The 18,255-nt window shown below is 40.3% G+C and overlaps 1 protein-coding gene and 1 long non-coding RNA gene across 2 annotated transcripts in view; one reads left to right on the top strand and one right to left on the bottom strand.

Annotated features, from left to right (window-relative positions):
* Positions 1–18,255, top strand: part of LOC125321862 — a 111,113-nt gene that overhangs the window by 78,671 nt on the left and 14,187 nt on the right. The window lies entirely within an intron of this gene.
* KCNRG (potassium channel regulator) lies at positions 14,864–17,600 on the bottom strand. Its single transcript, XM_048295238.1, has 2 exons — positions 16,985–17,600; positions 14,864–15,148 (listed from the first exon to the last, which is right to left on the bottom strand). The coding sequence occupies exons 1-2, from the start codon at positions 17,560–17,562 to the stop codon at positions 14,896–14,898; spliced, it is 831 nt and encodes a 276-aa protein (XP_048151195.1). The 5' UTR covers positions 17,563–17,600; the 3' UTR covers positions 14,864–14,895.

Consider the following 18,255-nt stretch of genomic DNA (forward strand, 5'->3'; position numbering starts at 1 on the left):
ATGAAACCAGCACAAAAATGCTCATATAGATATAGCTTCTTAGCACACAGAAGCAGCTGTGATACACTTTTCCTGTTGTCAAGACAATGTGAAAGTCTCCCTCTTTTCCAACAAGCAATATCTGTTACTTTCAGACAAATCAATAAATTCATTAAAGCTATATTATCCATCTATTATGGAACTTCCAGATCAAAAATACAAGATTTCCAGTAGCATGAGACAAAGATGGACAAGAGCTCTAATGTTTTGGAGGTATGAAATCTGTTAAATGATTTGTGCTTCAACCAGTTTTAGGAAGTGTGCATGAATGGTAGGTTGGACAGTCAGGAAAAAGGATTTCACTGCAGATTTGACAACATCGTGTAGCCAGACAGCCCCCTGTTGGTTGTATTGTTGTGGAGGTTCTAGTAAGGAATCGTGCTTTAATCCAGCTGTTCATTGCACTCAGCAAGCGATTTTTTTCAATCCCATATCACAAATAGAGAAAGTGGAGGGAGAAGAAAAAAGTGCATGCTTGTAAGAACTACCTTTGAATCAAGTTTTATCTCGTCTATAAGAAATGTTAAAGCTTGGTTAAATAGAGTGTCAACACACAGTTTCTTAATGCCTTTATAGAAGCTTATTTTTGAATTGCTGTAGTAAAAATGTAGAGCAGTACTTTGTCCTTGCGATAAAACTTTAAACTAGCATGCTTTAATATCACATTTACAGCCTGACTAATGCAAAGTATTTAGATAAAGTTCTGTCAAGAATGCAGGGTTTTAAAACATAGAAGTTTGTAAGCTGGCAGTGAACTAGCCTTGTACAGCCAGGTACAGCCTTGTTTAATGACTGAGACTCTTACAGGCACATCTATGAGAGCTTTTGCTATTTAACAAGGTACAGTTTTACCAAGAGGCCTGGAGGTTTTATTAATCACATTTGCTTTGCTTTAAGATGTTTTTTGTATATGTTTTAAGTTGCTACCAAAGCAACTAGCTGCATACTTCCAGTTTGTGTTTTCCAGCAATTGTAGGAGACTTACTAGGCATTTTGGCTTTTATTTTTTCCAAAATGTCTGTAAAGAGAACCTAAAATCTCCCTTGTAATGGTCACTGTATATACATGTAATGATGGAATGCTGTAGGTACTGTATGAAATGTAGTACTGGGTGATGCAAGTATTCCAGAAAGAAATCTGTCACAGAGACACGGGATCTTCTGCTCTGAGATAAAAAATACAGAGGTTATCTCTTTCTGCGTAGGGTATTGCCAGGGTTATAACACCTCATCTTCATTTAAGGAATTGCATTTGTGGCTGAAAATCCATAGCTGCAACAGTGCTAGAGAAACTGATGTGACAATTAGTTTTCTACTACAGCACAGAAGACTAGCATGATGCCAAGAAAGCCAGAGTGCTTAAGGACTTTTTCTCACTCTTAGAACACATTAAAAGAATCAGTGATCAGACATCTTGGAACAGCTGGCAGAAATAAGAGGGTAAGGCTATATGCTGTGTTTGAAAAGGGGGAATGGGAAAGATGGGGACAGAACAAAGAGCTGGTTTAAAATTGTCACGACTTGCTAAAGTCCCTCAGAAGAGTTTTAAGAAACTACCTGAAACAATCTCAAGCAAGGGGACTCTTCCACAAAACAGAAAACCTGGGTTTCAGAAGCCTGAGGAGATTCAAGTTCACATCTCCTGCTTCTGAAAAAATACCTAGTGGAAGTTGCCCACAGATGTTCCCCATCTTTCTTGTTAAATCAAGGATATATGCAAAAAAGTCACAAAACTATTTTGTTCAAAGGTTGTTGGCAGTGATAACTATTGCTGTTAGCAGATGAAAGCAAGCTGCAGGTAGGATTTCAAAGGGTAGTGGAATTTGCTTTTATTGGACTAACTGTGCAGTTCCTTGTATGTTCCATATTTTCCTAAGATGTTTCCTGAAGTAATGGTAAAGCGAGCATACAATAAATATAAGTACCCAATAAAGCACACTAACGGAATACCTTATGTTTCCAGCAGATGAACACTGAGATAACGAATTATTTGTGAATCGCATCACAGTCCTCTATTACACCAAAATTCTGGGTTTTATTGCTGAAGAGAGCACCAGTAAAGGTGGCTTTAAACTGCTTTATGCTCCTACATTCTCTGAATCTGCTGAAGATGGAAAACAGGGAGCGGCATTAAAGAACTTCATGGCAGTTCAGCAACCAGCAAGGGGATTCACCTCTTCCCTCCTGCAATCTACCCTCAAACTGCTTTCTTCTTTCTGTGTTTGAAGCAGCTTTTTGAGTCTTTGGGTTTTGGGGGTTTTTGTTTTGGTTTGGGTTTTTTTCATGGGAGAGTTTAGAATCCCCCTTATAAATTAGCAGCATAGGTAAGAGCCTGTTCTAGGTTGAAGAAGATTCAAATAACTTCTCCTGTTCAGAAAAAACAAAATATTCTTCCTTTTCTGAGGAGTGGTTACTTCATTCCCAAATTAGGATTAATCTTCAGGACTTCCTCATGGTTCTTGGAGTATCTTTAATTTTTAGTTTGTTTAAGCAATTCTAGGTACTTAGAACATACAGGTAAATTGCAGAGCTGTTATATTGTGATCCCATTATTTTATGCTTATTCAGGCATAAAGTAAGTAGCCTTTTAGAGAAAAGCACTGCCTTTTGCTATGAATGTATCTCAGTTTCCTCTAAAATTGCAGGTTTTTGTCTTTAGCTGTGAACAATTGTCCAGAGTAGTGGAGATTTTCAATTGTAATTGACAGGATCCCAACTGTATCTCTCGTTTTTTTCATGTTTACTGCAGGATTCTTTTAAAAACAGCACCTGGTCCTGGTGATTTGTAGTGTTCAAGTTTCTCAGGCTTTCAATAGGGTCTTCTTTTGAGACATCTAGGCCTAAGGAAACTACTGTGAATCCCCATAAGGCACATCCTTGAGAAAGGAATTTCTCTGTCACCCTTTATGTTAAAAACAAATAATTTATATTGAGCTTCTTTACCTGTGATGCTTTCTTTTATCTGCCTCTGGATATTACATAGACATAACAAAAAAATAGAATCCTCCTGAATTCTAGTATCTTTAAGAATACTTGTAATTCTTGTGTGTGTGTGGTGCATTGATACAGGGGCACTGCATGCAGCCATTGGTACCTGTGAGTCTGGTACTCTTGAACAGCAGAACATTGTTCAGCAGCACCTGTGAAAGCAGTAAGTGCATTTCTTTGTGCAAGAGCAGTGTTAATTAATCCCCTCATTCTTCAGACTACCTACCAGTGGCTACAAAGAGCTTTTCATTAGCCAATGATAGTAGCAATTTTATTTTTCACTAATCTTCATTAGTTTTTTCTTACTTTACTTTCTTACTTGTTTATATTAACACTCAAATAACTATTAATATGTGGTTTAGTTAAGAAACTGTAGCATTTCTGGTTTGTTGGGTTTGGGGCTTTTCCCCTTTGGTTGGAGAAATTGCTTCAGCCTAGGGAGAATTCCATGTCTATGGATACCCCATGAATGAGCACGACCTCCCTGGAGGTTGCTACTTGCTGTGTAATGTAGTGGTGTCATTAAAGACTGTACATAAGATACACTTTACTTGACTTGATGAGCATCACATGAATCCTCTAAGAAGGCTGAGCAAGCAAAACATCTTGCGTCAAGATGTCACAAATGATACAGGCACCTGGCCTCTGGTTCTAGTTTGCCTGAGCAGAAACAAGATTTGAGAAAGACCAGAGCTCTTTTGCTTTTCTAACTTCTTGTCCTAGGCTGTCAGCAACTCTCCTAACATGGCTAGACCTTGATTAGATGGAGACAAGGAACAGAACATTTGCAAAACAGATCCTGATTTTATCCTACATAAATTCTTCTGAAGAAGTTAAGCACAGCTCAGACCTGGGAACACCAGGCAGTTGAATGATGCAGAGTTGGAATTTTCATGACACATGGTCTACAGTTCTTGAATTCCTTGGCAGCCATAATTCTAGAGAAATTATCAGCAACAATGTGGCACCAAAATTAATTATAGCAAGGTTGAATCACCTTTGAATCCTTGAGCTTCATCAGAGGAATCCAGCTCCTCACTGTCAAATCAGGCTCAGAATCACCCCTCATAAACGTCAATGGGTGTCTGGCCTTCAGTAATGATTCAAATATTCTCTACTCTGCTGGTACTGAGAGATCATTTTTTATAAGTTTCCAGTGTCCTATAGGACTAGTTCCATGTAAAATATACCTGTGCTTACTCAGAACCAGAAGAGGACTGAAATGTTCTTTTGTACAATTCTCTTTAGCTGGACATCCTACACCAGTAGAGAGGTAGGCGTGGTTCACACTAGGGCAGCTTATAGAGATGGGAACTTCCTGTATTTTTCAGCATCTCACAGATTCAGAAGCACCGAGGTTGGAAAATGCCTCCAAGATCTTGCGTCCAGCCATTAACCCAGCATCACCGTGTTCCCCACTAAACCATATCCCCAAGTGCCACAACCACGTGCCTTTTTAACTTTCCCGGGGATGGTGATTTCACCGCCTCCTTGGGCAGCCTGTTCCAATGCCTAACCACCCCTTCAATGAATAAAGTTTTCCTACTATCCAGTCTAAACCTATGCTAGCACAACTTGAGGGCCTTTCCTCTCATCTTGTCACTTGTTATCTGGGAGAAAAGACTGACACCCACCTTGCTACAACATCGTTTTAGGTAATTGCAGAGAGCTTGTTTGTTGTTCCAGGTAAGAAGTGACAGGATGAGAGGAAATGGCCTCAAACTGTACCAGGGGAGGTTTAGGTTGGACAGTAGGAGGAATTTCTTCTCAGAAAGGATGATTAGATATTGGAATGGGCTGCCCAGGGTGGTGGTGAAGTCACCGTCCCTGTAGGTGTTTAAGAAAAGATTGGATGTGGCACTTGATGCCGTGGTCCAGTTGACAAGGTGATGTTCAGTTGGTCATAGGTTGGACTTGATCTCAGAGGTCTTTCCCAAGCTAATTGATTCTGGGAAAGCTGCCTCCAATGACAGCAAATATTGACACTTAGAGCAAAAAGATGCTGAAGTTTTATTTCTGCTGCAGAAAGAATTACTTTCTGAAAATGATGGTCTCAAATAGAGTCTTATTAGTTAATATTGCAAATGCTAATTTGAAATGGTAAGAATTGCCACAGACATCTAGAAGGTATTTAGATATGGTGCAGTAGAGTAGCAACATTTCCGGAGACAGACACCTTTATAAAAAGTATTTCTTTATGGTTTTTCTGAAGCACAAGGAGCTATTCAATGCTTTACATTCTCTTGGTATAGACAGGGTTGTACAAACTCTTCTTAGGATCCCCAAGACAAGTAAACACCAGTTGTCAAGTACAGGCATCACAAGAGCATAGGCTTTCCAACCCTGCAGGCCTAGATGCCCTCCAGCAAAGCAGCACAAGACTTAAAGATGAAAAAAGAAAAGACAACTTGTATGTGGCAGTTCACCTGCTTTTTTCATCCACATGGCAGTGTCTGTTTGCTCCAGAACATTTGGAATGTTTTTACAGTTGTACCTCTTCCTTTCAAGCACTGAAGTGGTTTTATAATGTGTTAAAGCCTACCAACTGTCACAGAGATTTGTGTATTCTATTTTAGTCACTCCTTGACTCCTTTTGGTCACAAGGTATTTTATGAGAGTATGTTAGATCATTAGTAACACTGCTTCTTTTTCTATTGAAAAGAGATCCCATTTTTATTTCTTAAAAAGGGAAGGGGAAAGGTGATAGTGACCCAGTTCCAGTACAGTATTCACTTTGGCTGTCCCAGATCTCAAGAGATGTAAATGTATACAGCTGAAAGATCAGATACAGAGAAATGTTTTCAACCAGCAGTTTGTCACTACCAAGTTAGAAAGCCCTGAGAGCTCTGAGCTTTTGAAACAGTTATTTCCACACTGTTACCCACCCTGCCTGAAGGAACTGTGTGGTTTTTCTAGCAGGCATCATTGCCTCCAGTATAAGACCTGCATGCTTGTCACTGCCTGTTTCAGAAGAACAAAAGCCCACATATGCATGCATGTCCTGAACACTCCGTAAGTAATCTAAGAACTGTCATTACATCCTTTGCTCATGGCTTTATCTTGGTCCTGAGGGTAGACAAGAAGTCAGCATAGATCCCTCCACCAAACAGAGATGATCCAAACCATAGCAGTCTGATGTTCCATTAGCCTTCTATGACTTCGCGTAACATTCAGCTTTTCTGCTCAGTCTCAGAGCCTACCTCAGAAGCTCATTGAGAGCATGGATCATGGGTCAGAGGGTGGTGAGGCACTGGCACAGGGTGCCCAAAGAAGCTGTGGAAGCCCCATCCCTGGAATTGTTCAAGAGCAGGTTGGATGGGGCTTGAAGCAACCTGGTGTAGTAGAAGGTGTCCCTGCCCATGGCAAGAGGGTTGGAACCAGAGGATCTTTAAGGTCCCTTCCAACCCAAACCATTCTGCAATTTTATGGGTCAGACTTTCAATAGCTTAGCACAAGACAATGCTACAGCACAGCTTATGGGGGTGAACTATAGCAGAGGAGTCGCTTCAAGTGTTCCTGTGCCTGCTAGGGCGTTTTCCAGCCAAGTTCTGCAGGGAGTCTCCAAAAGATGAGTCGTGCAAGAAGATGATTGTTTGCCCATCATTTTTCCATTTCCAATCTTTATGTATTCATAGAGATTTTGGGACTGCATGTGGACACCAGTGAAGTCTGGACTGCACTATCAATTGTCAAAGAAATCTTGTAAGAGCAGAAAGCAGTTTTAGCCTAACCAGTGATGGAAGAAGCTTCTGTTATATCAGGGGCCATGCAGATACAGTTTTTCATTTACATTTTTGACATGGCCATATTTAAGCTATTAATGTGTTCTGGGGATCTACAGTTTACTGAGCCATCTTAAGAGGATAATATTTCAAACAACTATAGATAGCAAAGGAATATTACATGGCTTAAGGATAGAATTGCAAATGGAGAAAACAAAAGGTAAACCAGTCTGTTCCAGGAGATACATTTCCACTTCATGGAAAATTAGTAATTTCCTGATAGGGTTAGTGCTCACCATATTGCAACTGGCATTGAAACAAAGGCCACCAACAGGACATAGCCATTAAGTATCCAGGAGGCTTACCACCCCAGCACTACCAAAACACTGCTGTTATTCTGATCTTCGAAGTTTGTCTATTTGACCTCCAAAAGCTTAGCTTCTGTTTCCTGATGCATGAGATATCAACATGACTAATCCATCTGATGTGTGGATCCTGCAATGTTTCACTTCACAGCATGTGTGCAGAAATTACCTCCTAGAGAGAAATTTTCTTCTTTGGGTATGCGAACTATCACCGGAAAATATTCTACAAATGCATTAACCTAACACACTGGAAAAAAAAAAAAATCCCTATAGTCCTATGAACATTTAAGTCTCCCGTCCAGGTTATTCTGTGCCATTTCCAGGTTTGTATAGCAGCTATAACCCACCCATTTGTTCACTCCTGTGAATCTGCTTTTCCTTGTCCAGTGGCATTGAAATATCTGGCAGCTCTGTCCTCTCTTCAATACAGTAAGTTGTATCTCTTTGGTCCCACAAAGGCCATGACTCTTTCCAACCTAATTTTATTCCTTAACTTCCTCTCTGTAATGGGAAAGAAGTGAGTTTGCCACCTTCTGTGGATCTCTGCCTGCCCTTACCATGTAGCCCCTTCCTCTGTTCCACCAGGACCTGGCTGAGGAGCGGGCTGAAGACACAGTAAACCCACAAAGATTAAAGGATAGAAGGATCAGCATGCCTTCTGTTTATTGTTGAATACATTGTAAATAAACTGGTATGTCAGCAATTATTTTATTACTCAGTTTAGATATCACTGGGGAACAAACACAAAAACCATAAACCAGCCTTTTCAGAAGGCCCTCAATGAAAGCTACAAACTGGCTTTGAAATTCAAAGAAAACTCAGTTCCTGACTCCAAAGTACTAGTAAAACCCCAGACTTGATGTTTCCAATCTATTGCCTTTTTTTTTTTTTTTTCCAATGGAGAATCAGGATGGAACAATGTTGCAATGTTTAATTCTTCGCAGTTTCAGCAAGCACTCAGCTGAAGTTACTGACTGCTGTAACAGTAACTTGCTTAGAAAGCAAAGCCCTAAATTAATTTTCTACAGCAGACTTGTACACATTACTGTTTCCAACCTTAGGGCTACATTCATCATCCTTCTGACCAGAAAGAAGACACCAATTATTGAACCATTCCATTAGAATGAAAACAGAGTAGAAATGGAGGAAGGATTCTTGGAAAAATTTACACATCAGATCACACTTCAGGGGGTTATTTCATCAGAAACTACATGATGGTCTAGAAAACTGAATTTTTTTTTTTTAATAGAAGTCAGATTTATTTGTATTTTATATGATGACTAGTGATTTACATCTCACCCACCCATTTGAGAATATTCAGGGCTCCAGGCATATCTCCAGCCAGAACCAGACTATTCAAATCATTGTTGGTCCATCCATTTACTAGTTACAACAAGGCCTTCTGTGACTAATTATGGCCTGACTGCAGCAGGAGAGGCAGCTTCAAAGAATGGGAATCTTCAGACACACTAGCAGTTCCCTTGGTTCCCAAATTCTTTATTTATGTGGATTACATTGAGTTGACAGATTTAACTGGGCTGTTGAAGATACGGTCAAAGAAGCAGAGTCACTCCCTTCCCTTTTATTGTCTTCTGAAGACATAACAGTCATATGCATCTGTCACTAGAGAGAGGAAGTTCTCCATCACTGGACTTCATTTGGGGTTTTACAGGCTGTTTCAGTAGCATTTGGGAATAGATCAATATAATATTTGGTAGGAAGTTGTATTTCTTCATGATGCACTGTAAATCTTTTATTGAAGATACTCCCACTGTTTATTGTTGAAAATCGATAAAAATAAACCTTGTAAAGTTAAAGCCTGGCAATGGTTCAGCACCAATCAGAGGGAAGGAGTAAGAGGCAATGAGCCTCCCTCCTCTTCTTGGATAATCCCCAGCTTGTTTCTCAATGAATTTTCAGTAACACTTTCCAGCAATCTGGGAACAAATTTTTTTTTTTTTTTAAATAGTATTCAAAGTTATGAACGCTTCATTGTGAATTCAAACAGGACTTTTGATCCACTCTGGTGGCTTTCTGGTACTGAATTCAGCTGTGGATCAAAACAAAGTATCACCCAGGTTGTGTTGGATATACCTGAGGCTTACCCACTCAAGAGATTGACAAAAGCACATCAGCCTTGCTCAGGTCAGATTAAGGGAGTTATTTTTCAGCTCTGGAAAGCTGGAAACCAGCCAAAATAGGTAGAAACTGGGAAGAGCTCACTGGGCAGAAAAGTTTCTCCAAAGTTAACAGATGTTACTATGACTGGGCATGATGCAGTTACTCCAGCATCATTGTTTTGCCCTATGGCTATTAATTCCTCATATACAGCATCGTAGGGAGGATCTTCTACTACTTACATGAAATTCAGTTACAAAGGTAAGTGAAAAATGGTTTGGAATTATTTAGTAAAGGGGAAACCTTCCCAGTACTATAGCCAGTGCAGAGATCAGTCTTAGTCTAAATAGTATCTTAGTCTCTTGTATTAATTTCTAGAGCTTTATTTAATCATTTATACAATCACGAGTGCTGACTGCAGAACCTATAAGAATGCAGTGACTGCACTTCCCAAAGAAACAAAAACCCTCATGAACTGTCATTGAAATCAATACCCAAAGAACAAGAAGGTATTTTACAATAGACTTTGTCCTTCCTGGTATCAGCAGGCTACTGAACAATTCAAGTGGTAAATAAATGACATGTCCCCCGAAAGAGATAAGAATGACACAAGAGAGTCTTCCCAGTGTGTGAAGAAGCAGGCAAAAAGTTACTTAAAAGCACAAAAAATGTAACCCACTAGAAAAGGAAGTCAACACGGTGCAAGAACAGGGGGATGGAAAAAAGTTTGTGGTACCTCTATCCTACCTTTTGCCAACTTTCTCAAGAGAATTCCTTTTTTTCCTACGAAGATGCAAAATTTGCTGATTTCAGCTGTATTTCTCTTGAGAAAGTTGGCAATGACTTGAAGAAGTGGATTATGTCAGGGATAACAAATTACTTCATTGGAAAATAAAAGTCTAAATATCTCAAAATCCCATTCCCATTTAATAAAAAATAGAGCTAGATGTGAGCAATCAGCTTCTGGTTCTGTTGCATGTAAAAGCACGACCAAGTCACCTCCAACATGCTGCTAGTCTAGCAGAGATTGTGTTGTGAGATACCAGAGTTGAATTGCCTGCCAAGGTTTGGTTAGAAGTACTCAGTTTGGCACATAATCTGGTTTTGACAAAGCAGCTTTTAAAATCAGTCAGACTCCCATCAGCCAAATTCACTTGTACAGCTGTTCCCTTCTGTGTGAACAACTCTGCTGAGCATACACCTCACTGTCTGCTCTCTGCTGCATCACTGCTTGTTTGGAGCTTCAGAAGGCAAAAACATTGTAAAAACATTGGCCACTACTTCTAAATTCCTGCCTTGGTGCTTGCGGGTTACACTGCATACCACTCCAAAGGGCACAGAAAAATTGCCATCCTGGCTCAGCAACACTTTACAGTACCATAAATAACCTTGCAAGGTGGAGGCCAGCTGAAGATCCTCCTAGTAAATCAATGCTATTTTTATATTAATTTGTCTGCAAATGAACATAATTTCACCCCTCCTCCATAATTATTGCTATTTAGTTGTAGCTTGAAGCTACACAACACCTGTAGCTCTACCATCACTGCTTCCTTTTTTTACAGAAATCCAGGAGGGTGTTTTCCTTGAAGAGCCAGGTTCAATTGAATTAATTAATTCAATTAATCTTCCATTAAAGTTATGGTTATCCTACTGGTATCAGTCAGACACTTTCAACAGATTTCTATCAGATTGTTCACACACACGCTCTCAAACTTACTTAAGGAGCTACCAGTTAAAAAAAAAAAAAACAACGAAGTGAAAGCATTGTATAAGAGCCTAGTCATGCTCTCTGCAGGCACACAAAGTGACAGAAGGTGACACTTCTCAGTTCAAAGCTAAGTAAGAATAAATGCTAGAAGAACTCTGGGAACCCAAGCTTGCTGATAGTCATGTGCTTTGCTTCCAAAAGAAGTGTAGTGTCACAGCACACTGTCACCTAAGGGCGAGGTAAAGCACATATGGTTCTTTACATGACAACAACTTGTACTGGTATATTTTCCAGAGCCAAATATTGCATTCATGGAATGATGCTGGTGCTAAATAGAAATTAACCCATAAGGGGAACCAGAAAGTGTTCAGCCCATCATAAATTGTTACTGAAATGGTTGTATCAAATATTCATTTTGCCAAAGACATGAAACATGAGTGATGGCATAGGTTAAAACTTCAGGGCTCTTTAAAAATTGAAGTATTTAATCTTTTCTTTCACTTTATTAAAAAAAAAAGTAATCCAAATTTCAATTTTGAAAGAGGCTGCTGCAGCAAGGAAAACAAAGCCCTTACTTTTTTGGTAGGTGAAACATTCTAGTTGTCACTATGAGGGGTTCTGAAACTTGTCTCAGCTTACATCACTGCTATTGGTGATCATTTAGTGCATAATGTCTAAATACAGCCTCAAGTCTTATTTTTTTAACGTCCTCTGTAAAAAGTTGCATTTTTTGTCTTGCGCTTCACATTATTATTGGCTAGTGTCTCCACCTACAATATCCACAGTCAATGACTCGCCCAATAATCAACATTGTTTCCAAACAAGGAGCGTTGTCTCTGTAGCACAGCAACTTGTGGGGACAGTCATCCCACACAGCTTGTCTGCTCTGTCACCCGACAGTGGTCTGACCTCAAAGCCCACCATGATAGGCTTTCTGGCATGGACCTTAACAGAAGGTCTCCACAGAATCAAGGAACAGGCCAGGCTGGAAGGGAACTCAAAACATCATCTGGTCCAGCCTTTCATGTGAAACGGAGCCTCCATGAAATCATTTAGCATCCTCTTCAAAACTTCCAGTGACAGAGACTCCACCACATCTGTGGGGAGGTTGTTCAATGAATGACGGTTCTCACTGTAAGAAATATCTTACTGCAAGACAAATATAAACATACTGACATTATTGACAAAAAAAAAATCCCATTTGAAGTGAAAGCATTCACTCTTACATTTCCTCAACATTTATGACATTATATAACCCGTAAGCAGCTTAGGAGATGTAGTCCCATAATCACATTATTCTCAATCCAAACAGCTCTAGAACAAGCAAAGAGGTCCTCACTGTTTCTGCCGAACTTTTGAACTTGGGTCAAGCTGAAATGCCCCAGAGAAGTAGCCAAAGAAAAGAGGTGTCCGATAGTGGCACCACCAGTTTAGGAAGATCGATTTCACTGGAACTCCTTAGGGCAAGAAACAGACAGATGAGTCCCATCACCCACCCCCATTATCAAGTGCTGCAAAAAAAGTAATGCATTCACATTTTAAAACTAATGAAAAGCCAGATCTAATTGGTCAGCCAAGAAAGCCCAAAGGGGTTCTCCTGGGCTGTTTGAAGCCTTGGGAAGGTGGTGTTTTATCAACAACAAAATTGAGATGCAAGTAATGAATCCCTGAAGCTATTGCTATCTTCTTTCCCTGCCTTGACAGAAGGACAAAGATTCTTAATTTATAAAGCTTAGTTTTTTATTAGTTTACCTCTCTCAGTACCTGAGCTAATTTTGGCATCTTTACAAAGCTTTGTACAGGACTAACATTTCCAAGGCTTTTAAAGCCACTTCTGCTAAGCCTTCCAACTGTGTTGTGCTTAACAAGCACTAAAAAATCCTTTGCACTATTTTGTTAAAAACTGTACAAAGTCTTTCATCTGAAGGACTGTTTATCACATTTTCATCTTTTTATGGTTAAAGCTCTAAAAATTAACTGACCTTTTGTTCACAAAGAACCTTATCATTTAATTCTCGGAACCAAAGAGCAGCTTAATGCCACCAGAATGGGAGGAGAGGACAGAGGAGTGTTCTGCAAGAGACAGTCACGTGTTATTTCATGGACCACAGCAATGGCCTTCACAAAGCCACACAGCAGTACAGTTCGGGATGTTCCCCTTACACTGCTCTTAGCCAATGGCAAGAGTCAGTGAGTGGAAGCACTAATCAGTCCTTGGGGTTTGTATTCCTCCTCCAGCCACTTCTCCAAACTGTTGGGATGACAGTTGCATCAAGATGTTATTTCTTCATGTATTACGGTTGTGGTTTGACACAGCTAAGCGTCAAGCACACGAAATCTGTTATTTTCATAAGGGGAAAATAAGAAAATATTGAGAACTAGAGAGCTGCGAGGCAAAACAGGTTCAAACTTAAACAGTTGTGGTACAAAGAAAGAGTTTTATTACTAGTAGAATTTAAAGTAAAAAGAAATAACAAGAAATCAAAGCAACTCTCTCCCCCTCCTTCCAGCACTTCCCTCCTTTTACCCAACCCACACATCACTATCTGTAAGGATAACAGAACATGGGATGTTAGACAGTGTTACAGTTCTTGAAAAGTCTCTTTCTTATGCTTAAGGAAAAAAGGGTTTTCTTCTGCTTCACACGGTTCCCAAACTGCCACCAATAGCAGACCCGCCTGGAAAAAAAGAAACAATCTGCTGTGGTGTAAAACATCTCTCCCATGAAAAAACTCATAATTCCTTCACACTGCAAAACATGAGCCATCACATGGGGTTATTAATCTTTTTAAGGATGAGTTATTTTGGCCTGAACAAAAAGGGTTTCTTCTCCACAAGTCTCTAAAAGTCTCTCACTGCTTCTATATAGCCTGGCATAGGCCCTCTTCACAATCTTCACGGGCCACACGTGAATTCTCCATCCCCCCCATGTACTCCAAATGGATTAAAGAGACAAACAGTTTGTGGTATTACAGTTTCTTACCACGGCATGCAAGAAGGTTTCTTTTAAGCTGCGCGCCAGAATCGCGGCACCGCCCTCTTTTCTCCTGTCGCCATGCTCAGCTCCGTCCCACGGGACTCACTTCTCTTTCTCTCTGACTCTGAAGCCGCCATGTTGAAGAGTGTTCTTGTTCAGGCTTTATGGTGGGGAAAGCCTCGCTCCCTTTGTGCTTCTGGCTGCATGGTGTCTTCTTCAGTTCAGCACGGAGTGTGCTGGATGCAGACAGGAGGCTATGCCAGCTCCGCATGGAGAGGAGAGGTTCCAGGAAGCCGCGCCAGATGGCTTTAGCTGTGCGGCAGTCCATGGCTGGTTTTAGCTGTGTGGTTTGAGCTGCCTGCGGCTCTGGGACAGTTCTCCCCCCCCAGTGGCCCAGGGTCCGTGCCACAGTGTTGGGAAAAGGGGAGGGGGGCAGGGGCCCCAGCCCGGCCCAGCAGGGCCCAAAGGCTCCAAGGCCCCCCCACCTTCCAGCAGGCAAGCTAGAACGAAAGGAAATTCAATTCCCACCTTGCAGCGCGGCTTAAATATGTAAATTGTGAGAAGCGTCATTAGTCTAAAAGACTGTCTATCAACTCAGGTTCAACCCACTACAATTACCATTTTTTAAATCTACTTACAGATTAGCACAGAACGTAAAAACAATTTTCTAGAAGGGATGGCTGATGCTTTGCGAGTCCTCATGTAAATTTTAGCCACAGAGAAAAACAAAAACAACTCTTGGAAATGCTGAAATCTGGTCCACAAACCCAGTATTGAATATGGGCTTCTTTTACTTATAGAGATTGGAGTAGTAAAAGGCAAGAAAGCAATTTTTCCCCAAAGATACTTGAAAGAAATTGTGTTTGTTACTTCCCTCAATAGTTGCAGTATCAAACAAGTCCCATCCCCCCCCCTCAAAAAAAGGCCACTAGTGCTGACACATCCCTCTTCTACATTCAAAAGATGGAAGGAAAAGCCTTTATTTCCCTTTCTGCACTTGGCTTCTCCTTGCCTGTGCTACCCCAGAGCTTCCTGGGGTTTGGTTCACTGTGATGGTAAGGCCTGTTGCCCTCTTCATCCTCTCAAAAGTGTAGCATTCAACCTTCTCTTCACTGACGACTGTCCTGGTGCTTATGAGGCGAAATCCATCTTTGAGTAAAGTATCAAGCAGCAGGCCTAGGACATTAGTACCATTAATCAGCTTTCTATTATCAGGTTTTATGGAAACATACCTAAAATCAGAAAAAAAAAAAAAAAAAAAAAGCAGTTACAAAACACTTTAACTACTTCTTGACAGCATAGGTCAACACAGCTGCACTGTGTTTACAGCAGCCAATCTCCGGATTTTTTTTCCTCCTTTAAGGACTACTGAACTCTTTCCTTCATTAAGAGTAATTCTCAGTTCATTCTGTTACATGCTGGGGAAGAAGCATTTCTCTTTCACACCTGCCCCCACCACAAAACTTACCTGTGAGGACCCCCACCTCATCTCACTTAACGGAGGAGAAGAGAGCAGCAGGTTCTGCAATGCTGCAACTGTTTTTCAGTGAAAGTAAATGGTGGACAGCAAAGTCACATTCACCCCAAGAGCATCACTCCAACACACAGGATCTCTCTCTACAAACAGTGACATTTATTGCAAAGTTACCTTGTAACAGCAGGACTTGTGGTAACAAATGTGAAAATCATTTTCACATGGCCTCAAATGATTTTATTTGATATAAAGTACAGTGTAAGAATCTATCCAGACATTCTGAGGAGCAGAAGTCACGTAAAAATACTATTACAAAATATATAAACTGACGGGTGAAACTGTTCCACAGTTCACAGGCAAGTACACCTAACATTCATGGAAAGCACAATAAAGGCAAAAATGTCCATGTCACCACAAAGATTAAGAGATAGAAATTCAGCAAGGCAACATAATCAAATTTGACTTGTTTCATTACTCAAGATAAGCTTTCCTATTGTTCTGCAGAGGGAAATTTTTACCAAGTCTGAAGAAATCAATGAAAAAAATCAGAAATATTTTCCCCACTACTTAAGTTGCCATAACCTACTCAACCAATTGTTAGTCCATTAAAATTACTAATATGTTACAAAGTTAAGGTTTGGCATACAAATCTATATTGCTTCACAAATGCAAAGTAGTTTTTATTCTACTTGCTTAGCCAAAGAAAGCTGGAAGAAAGATAAACTTTAATTTTTTTTTTAAAATAATTAAAAGACTGCTGTGTTGGTTCATATGTTCAGATAGAATAACCCATTTGGAAATATTTCAATGAAATTTCCATAAAATTCCAGATGTTCTAACAGCCACAGAGGACAAATTAGGTTAACATTTTCTTATACAGTAAGAAAATGTCTCCATGTAATAGAGACATCCAGCAAAAGATTGTTTAAAAAACCTAAGTTGTCATTAGAATACGATACTGCTATCACAAAAATTACTGATACACAGTTATCTTAATAAAAACAGAACCTGACTGAATTCAAAGAAAACCCATTGTGAAGCATAGTTAATAATCTGTCTCTTCTCCCTCCCCCTAATAGAAAGCTGTACAAAAGCTTTCCAGTCCCTGAAATGCTGTCTCAGTTCCACTGGTGTTTTAACCCTTCCTGCAATTCCCTGTTTCCTGTTTTCCATATGAAAGCCTTTTGGACATAAGCTATTGGAGATTTTAGGCTTCCCCCCAGTACTTCACTTCTTTATTTTATTACCTTTACTTCATTTTACTGTGTTTTTCATGTTCTCTAGAAGGTGATACTGCGAGATTCTGAAGTGAGTGAGGAGGAAAAGGCAGAGAGAGAAAGACCTGAGAGAGCTCATAAACAAGCATCAAGAATAATATTTTAGAAAGCTGAAGAACAGGCAAATCAGCGTAACAGAAATTAAACTGGGTGTTTCAGAACTAGAAAAAGATAACATCACACTAACAGAAGGAAGGAAACATATTTCTTTTCTTTCAGTTTCTTTATAATGAGCTTTGCTAGCATGTAGCGTGCACTTCATGAACAGGAAGTCACAAAGACATGTCCATAATGAGAAGTCACTCTAGGGACAGTACCTGGCCACAAACTGGTCACTAGCAGAATACTCAGTACCACACAGAAAAACCATGTCATGATGAGAAGGTCTTTCCAAAGGCAGCGGAACAAGTGGTTTCTGAGAAGGAAAAGGGCTGTTCCAGCCCTGTCCTGACTGCTGCCCTGTAAACACAGTGATCTGCTCAGCTAGTGCCTCAATGGTGGTACTGCAGGAACCAAAGATCCGGAAAAAGGCCTGCATTTCTTGGGGAGAAAAACGCACTTCCAAGATCTCCCGCCTCGGCTTCAGCAAATGTTCTTGGCTCAGGAGGTTGGCCAGGGGGTAGAGTCCATAGAATTCTGCTTCTCTCTGCAGCCTCTGATAGTCTGAGAAATCAGTTGGTAAGGAGACCTGGAGAGTCCTCAAGAAGTCCATGATGTAACTAAACAAAGCTCCATCTCTGTCCACAAAAAACTCTCCATTCACCAGTTTAAATTCCCGGTCATCGTCATTCAACATCCGTGCCAGCCTGGACTCCGGGAACTGCTGCAAGGTAAAAGCCCGGGTTACAAATCTCACACCTCCCACACTCAGAACGACCACCTCTCGACTACTCATGGCTACCTCAGCCACCCAGGAATCGTAACTCTGATCTACGTGTCTGTGACTTGATCTTTCCTAAACTGCAAGGCAGCTGCAAGAACCATTGTGTACTTTTAGCAAGTGTTTGGAGCGAGGTGTGGAGCAGCAACAGGATTCCCAGGCAACAAAGATGTAAATATCGTGTACAATAGTTTTGTTTGCTGGGTTTGGTTGCTTGGAAACTTTGATTCTTGGAATTTAATGTTTTATTTTTGAAATGAACAGCTTGCAAGGACTACTGGAATACAGTGAATTGACTGTCACAGCTTATGAAACCTTGAGAGCGGCCAACAAATATTCCCAAAGTATGGCACACGTTATGTTTGTTTTCTAGAAATGTCAGTTCCCAACGTTTTCATTCCATACACTGCTGTTCATAGGACCACTGCAAAAAGAGGTTAGATGTGCTTCAAGCAAGACGTTTCAGTACCATATATTCCAAAAGAAGGGCACTTTAGAGAACTCAAGCTTAAGGTTCCCTTTAAATCACTATTATCTAAGGCCAACTCAGTACAACCAGAAATTCAATTAGCTCCTGAAATGAGATACACAAAAATACAGTAACAGCAGAAGAACCTATACAAGGTCCTTCAAACACCACCAACATCCATACACCTGTTACATCACACAACCTGTTCAAGGAATCATCCAGTAATTTTTCCTGGCTTT

Source organism: Corvus hawaiiensis, chromosome 2 (assembly GCF_020740725.1).
Source record: "Corvus hawaiiensis isolate bCorHaw1 chromosome 2, bCorHaw1.pri.cur, whole genome shotgun sequence".
In the NCBI taxonomy this organism is placed as follows: Eukaryota; Metazoa; Chordata; class Aves; order Passeriformes; family Corvidae; genus Corvus; species Corvus hawaiiensis.

Excerpts from the sequence above, each read along its gene's own strand:
- KCNRG (XM_048295238.1), bottom strand. The coding sequence starts at position 17,562 with ATGAGTAGTCGAGAGGTGGTCGTTCTGAGTGTGGGAGGTGTGAGATTT. Across the intron at positions 15,149-16,984 it reads AGTGACCAGTTTGTGGCCAG|GTATGTTTCCATAAAACCTG; the intron begins GTACTGTCCCTA and ends TTCTGATTTTAG.